General features: G+C 39.0%; 1 protein-coding gene across 1 annotated transcript in view; it reads left to right on the top strand.

Moving 5' to 3' along the window:
* The first annotated feature begins 1,412 nt into the window (after window positions 1–1,412).
* LOC144521553 (mucin-5B-like) overlaps window positions 1,413–6,000 on the top strand; it is a 64,486-nt gene continuing 59,898 nt past the window's right edge. Inside the window, 5 exon segments of the mRNA XM_078256111.1 lie at window positions 1,413–1,488; window positions 2,787–2,828; window positions 2,924–3,182; window positions 4,118–4,232; window positions 5,590–5,674. Of these exon segments, the coding sequence (XP_078112237.1) occupies window positions 1,413–1,488; window positions 2,787–2,828; window positions 2,924–3,182; window positions 4,118–4,232; window positions 5,590–5,674 (577 nt within the window).

The raw sequence follows: 6,000 nt of genomic DNA, 5'->3' as shown, positions 1-6,000 counted from the left end.
TGATGTCAGGCTGTTGGGGATTCATCTGAGACCCTGTTAATACCAGAGCCCAAGGCTTGTTTCAATATACCGTAGCAATGATGTTCAAAGCACTGCATCAGAGCTTCAATATAGTAAAAAGAAAGTCACTTGGCAGTTGACCTTTCAAGTATTTTACTTCTTCATTTTGTTAGTGAGCACAGTGGTGGTCGGAGTCTGCTGAACCATCATTGGGGGGAATGGAAATTGGTATGAAGGCACTTGGCAAGATGGCAAGAAAAACAGTAATGGGAAGGCTTTAAAAGCCTTTTGGATGGATAAAGTAGCAAGATGTGGGCCCCTGTTTGATTCTGGGAGGGATTACGACAGCTACAGCTGGTGAAAATGGTTTTTTTAATGAACTTACAGTCTTAACAACTACTCAAAGCGCTTTACACAGTACAGGCATCATTCACCATTCACACACGTTCATACACTGGCTGCCACCTGCTCATCAGACACAGCATCGGGAGCAACCATCGACCTTCCAATTAGCAGATGACTAGGTTAGTCCAAGGCTACAGTGAGTCACCTTGATCAGTGAAGGACAGCAACAGGATGGTCAACAGCACGTTCCCACTCCACCATATGCTTGATACTCAGCATTCTAACTGAAGCAAGTTTGGAAATAGTTTTGGACTTTCAGCAGATTATGTCACAGTATATTATTTATAATAATATTTTCAAATTTCTGAATCTTCTGTATACTGTCATTGTATTTGGGACATGTACACACAATGTAATACTGTTGCAATGTCCTGGTGCTCAGAATAGCATTGTATTTTTGTCAGCTTGATTTAAATGCTGCCATAATTTTATTGATCTTTTTTGGAATTGAATTTTCGGAGGGAATCTGCTTTTTGGGGCAAACTTTTAATATGATTTGAAAAAAAAAAATCCGGTTGTCATTTTATATATGTGTGTTGTCTGCTGCCAGAGGTGTTTGTATTAATAATCAAAGCCTCCTGTTGGTTCTGTAGTTCATTAAAGGCCTGTAGGCAGGGGCGTAGCGCACAATTCTGGACCCTGGTCCGTACATAGTCATTCTCTATAGGCCCTCCCCGCATCTACAGCTATTCATTCTAGCATCTTTGTGGGCCCTCCTCACATGAGCCCCTGTATACTCAGGCCCCCTTTTGCCCCCCAGTCCAACACCCCTGCCTGTAAGGTGAACAAGCCGGTCGGTGCAATGATGGAGGTGATGGCATGTTACATGTTCAAATAGTAACCTTGTGTGCAGGTATTTATTCAATATGTAAATGCCTTACACACACTCTCTCTCTCTCTCTCTCTCTCTCTCTCTCTCTCTCTCTTGGCTCCACCTTCACTGGTTATAAAGGGATTCTTCCAGGTGAGTGCTCTCATAGCGGGTCAGTCCTCAGGACCAAACAAACATGGGAACCACAGGACTCCAGTCCACATTATGGCTCATCTACCTGGTGCTGCTGGTCAAAACACTCCCTCAGACTGGTGAGTGATGATGACCTGAAACATTCTTACAGCTTTGCACTTATTGGATTCAGTACAAGATGATTGGAACAGGTCATAGAAAGGATGTACTGGATGTAGTTAACAGAAGTTAATTTCGGTGTATCCTTAATATTTTGTTTTGAAAACTTGCAGTTTTTCTTTGTATTTTTTTGTAAAATATCATAAGAAAGATATTGTTTTGTATAATTCACATACTCTGACTTCTAAACTTGAATTCAAAGCTTAAAGCAGCTTAGAAGTCGCCAATCATCTGTTACCGTTGCAATACGACAAGTATTATTTAAACCTATACAAGACATCTCCGAAGATTCTGATTATATGAATATAAGTTCCAAGTTGTATATCTACAACAGTCCATTTTATTGAATTGTCTTTGGTCAACCTGTTCTCACTCCCAACTCGTCAAATACCAACACTTGATCAGTGGTCCTCGACTTCTGATGCCGACTCACCGAGGCATCCTTTAGCATCTGTATAAAATGCATCTGTATAAGCATCTGTATAAGATGCTAAAGGCAACTAATTCCACGCCCATCCTCATCATTATTAGACGGTCAGAGCAACTGGTGTAGTATGAAGAGCAAGAAAGGTGACATGGGAGGAGGTCAGGGTGGATGGATGGGTCAAACAAGCACAGGAGACTGCTGTTCGTGTCCCGTGTCATATCAAAAGTTTACGTTGACCTTGAGTTAACTTTCCTTACGTAACATTCCTAACGGTCCACTATTATGGACGCTATGTATGGAAGCTTTATATTACATTTGTATGGGCATTTTGTTCTGTCGTGATTGGGGGGACTGTCCATTTGTCCAACAGTCCAATATTCCAGAGGCCAAAAAACTTGTCAATGGAAAGTAAGCAATTTAGTCCAACAGCCTGTTACCCCGAAAAACCAAAGCTAACCGTTCCGAAGTCCTATTGCTCCTAAAATACACACGCTTTAACATTAAACATTATTAATCCCGCAAAGGAAATTAAAACATTTTTACTCTGTTGTTAGTTACACACATTACACTCAGGCCTGAAATACACACACATGCTCAGGACCTATGGAGAGATGTCAGAGTGAGGGGGCTGCATATCATACCGACATAAGTATTCAAATAATATCAAACAGTTGGTTCCAACTAAGGTCCCACCAATCATAGTTTAGGATAATGGGGTGGCCCTGGTCACTCACTATAAAGCTTCAGTTAAGTGTCGGAATAAGCTGATACAGAATATCTGTGGGAAACATTTCTACATAAAAAAATGATTATTTCTTCTCTTTAATACAGTAACCATCATTCCATCTCTACAGACACTGAGCCTGGGTTCAGGTAACTGTGCAAATGCACATTGATTGAAATGACAATGATTTTTGAATAACTTTTGTCCGTTAAAAATATGTTTTAATATGTTAATGTTGTTGCAGCTAATGTCGATCACATCGGCCAAGTGTGCACAACTTGGGGACACTATCACTGGAAGACCTTTGATGGAAATTTCTTCCACCTGCCCTCCACCTGTAACCATGTTGTGGCCTCCCAGTGTAAGAACAGCTTCGAAATTTTTAACATCCAGATGAGGCGCAAGAAAGTCAACAACATCCCCACCATTAGCAACATCATCATGAAGCTGGATAGTTCTGTGGTGGAGCTCTCCAACAGCTCAGTGATTGTCAATGGCCAGACGTAAGTTCAGTCCAGACCAGTCATATACATTTAGGCCTATCCCTGAGACATTATACCTCATATATTCCATGTAACAGCACGTAACACTTTGAGACTCTGTTTAACATGTTGGGAATTTTACTCTAATCAAATATTCACATTCAGCATTACAGTATTGAAATATGAGGTTGAGCTTAAAAAAACTATAATTTGACAAAAAAAAAACATTGACTAGCTTTTTCTGGAGCTTTCAACCACATCTCTTGGTCTCCCTCAGTAGACGGAGGGTGCTCAGCTGTCGTGGAGATAGTTATCTGCAAATGTATATTAAATATTAATTGCTATGTTCAGTAATTTTAAATGTATTGTAATTTTCTATGGCATGTAATCAGGGTGTCATTGGAAATGAGAGCTTGCTCTCAATTGGCCCTCCCTGAATAAATAAAGGTGATATATCGCTATCTCCTATCTCCATCCACAAACTCCATTCGCTGGGATAGAGTGTGAGATATGATTGAAAGCTTTAAAAAAAAAAAAGGCTAATTATCTCTTTATTACTACAAACCGTATGTAAAGGCTTTCCACAGTGTTTTAGATTCTTGAATCAACAGTATGAACAGCTTGTGGATGCATCTTTACTTAAAGCCACTATGTGTAGATTTGTTTCCGTATGTGATAACAGCATCATTTAAATAATTCTGGTCACAAAATGATTCCAATCGAAAAGCACCAGTTACATTTGTCTCACATAGGCTTTAATGAATGTTATCCATTCCAATGAACAGCTTTACTTATTTGTAGATTTTGTGTTATTGGTTTGTCATATTATCATTATCGCTTAAGGTTAACATGAATGTTCCAAAACAAAGCTTTGATAAATCAACTGAATGCTAGAAAAAGACTTCCTGTGTCAGCTTCTGTTTTATTTTCAAACTAACTCTCTGTGTTTACTGCAGGGTGTCTTTGCCATTTGTCACACTCGGGTTGATTATCAAGGGGACCACATCTAGTCTCTCTGTCGAAGCTAAGCTGGGAATTAGAGTTATCTGGAACCTGGACGACTCCCTGGATGTATGTAGCACACCCTCTCATATGCCACAGAAGTATGATGAAAACAGCCAGTGAAGTTTAGTCCCATCAGCTCAAAAAATTATTAACCACCGTCACAGTTGTTCGCAAACCAGCTGAATAATTTGATAAAGGTATTAGTGGTGAGCAGTTCACTCTTTTTAGTCTGACAAAAGGTGAACATTATTGCCACTGATACCTGCAGTCTCTAAATATAGAGTTGGAGCTGATCCATTTAGGGTGGAGGTATCGACTCCACAGGGCCTGGTGTAATTTAATCGAACACTCCTTTTAGACTTCTTAGACTTCTAATTTCTTATCTGATTTCCTTGCGGGAGTCATCCCAAAAGGATCAATAAAGAGAAGTCTAAGTCTAAGTCTTTAACTATGAACTGTTGAATGACTTGTCAAGGCTGGGTTTGACACTGGATAAGAGAAGAGCACTGCTGGCTGGACTTATGGCTGCAAAAAAACTAGTTGCCACACGTTGGAAACATCCACATTCACTCTCTTTTCGAGCTTGGGTTTTAACATATTTGGATACTGTTTACTTGGAGTTGTCGACGGCTAGAGTCCACGGAGCAAAAGAGTCAGCAATAGAGTCTTGGCATTCACTTTTAACTACCCTCCGCGGGCTTCAGGTGTAATATGTAACTGAGATTTAGAGTTGGGTGGCCGGGTTATGTTTTTTTTGGTTTTTTAGTTGTTAATCATACGTTTCTGTGTATATGTACGCCATAACTACGAGCACTTAAATGTCTTATGTTGCCGTAGTGCATGTCCTGAAATGTTTCTGCACATACTGTAACAGTTTAGGTGATAATATGAACACCAACATCAGTTCGTCCATGGCCGCCTTAGGCATTTAAATCTCACTGAGATCTGATTTGAGGCAGACAAACTGCACAAAATAAAAGTAGTCTCCACGACTGAGGAAACAGGAAGAAGCCTCAGCTTATTGATCAAATATGACTGAATAGCAGTAGTGAGTCACTTGGTGACTTTGCAGGAAATGTCCTTGAGTGATAAGCAAACAACGTGAATAGTCCAAGCCTGAAAACCACAATGTAAATGGAACTACTTTAAGTAAACGTGTAATTTGCAGACAGTCATACACCAGCTTGAATAGAAAAGCTTTACTCTCCTACAAAAATTACCCAAATCAAACACTGTGAAAGAGTTTACCCATGTCAGAGCTCACACACAGCACCTGAGTCTCACCTACTCATTCCCAAGTGGATCATATAGAAAGAATGACGTATGTCACATTTTTATTTATAAAATCCATTGAATCATAAATTATAAATTACTAATTTGTGATTTTGCCAATAACTACTATTTATTTGGGATGTGTTCACAGGTTGAAATACATAACAAATACCAGAACCAGACATGTGGACTTTGTGGAAACTTTGACGGTGTTTCCAATGATTTCATGAAAGATGGTAAGATCCTTGTCAGTGTACTCAATGTGTGAATAGATACTTAAATATTAGGCATGCAGCATCCAATGGCAGTGGCTTTAAAACATCCTGTTCCTCTTTGGATATTTCATGATTCACAATTGATATAATTAGGATTGTTCTACACTGATCAATAATATGAAACTTTGATATCAAAGTAAAAACGTACCTTATGTTTATTATTTATTTTGGGATATATATATATATATATATATATATATATATATATATATATATATATATATATATATATATATAGTTAGCAGACACTTAGCAATTAGTCTGGACCAACAGATGTACAGTGCCCT

The sequence above is a fragment of the Sander vitreus genome, chromosome 1 (genome assembly GCF_031162955.1).
Source record: "Sander vitreus isolate 19-12246 chromosome 1, sanVit1, whole genome shotgun sequence".
In the NCBI taxonomy this organism is placed as follows: Eukaryota; Metazoa; Chordata; class Actinopteri; order Perciformes; family Percidae; genus Sander; species Sander vitreus.
This window is presented reverse-complemented; position numbering and strand designations above follow the sequence as displayed.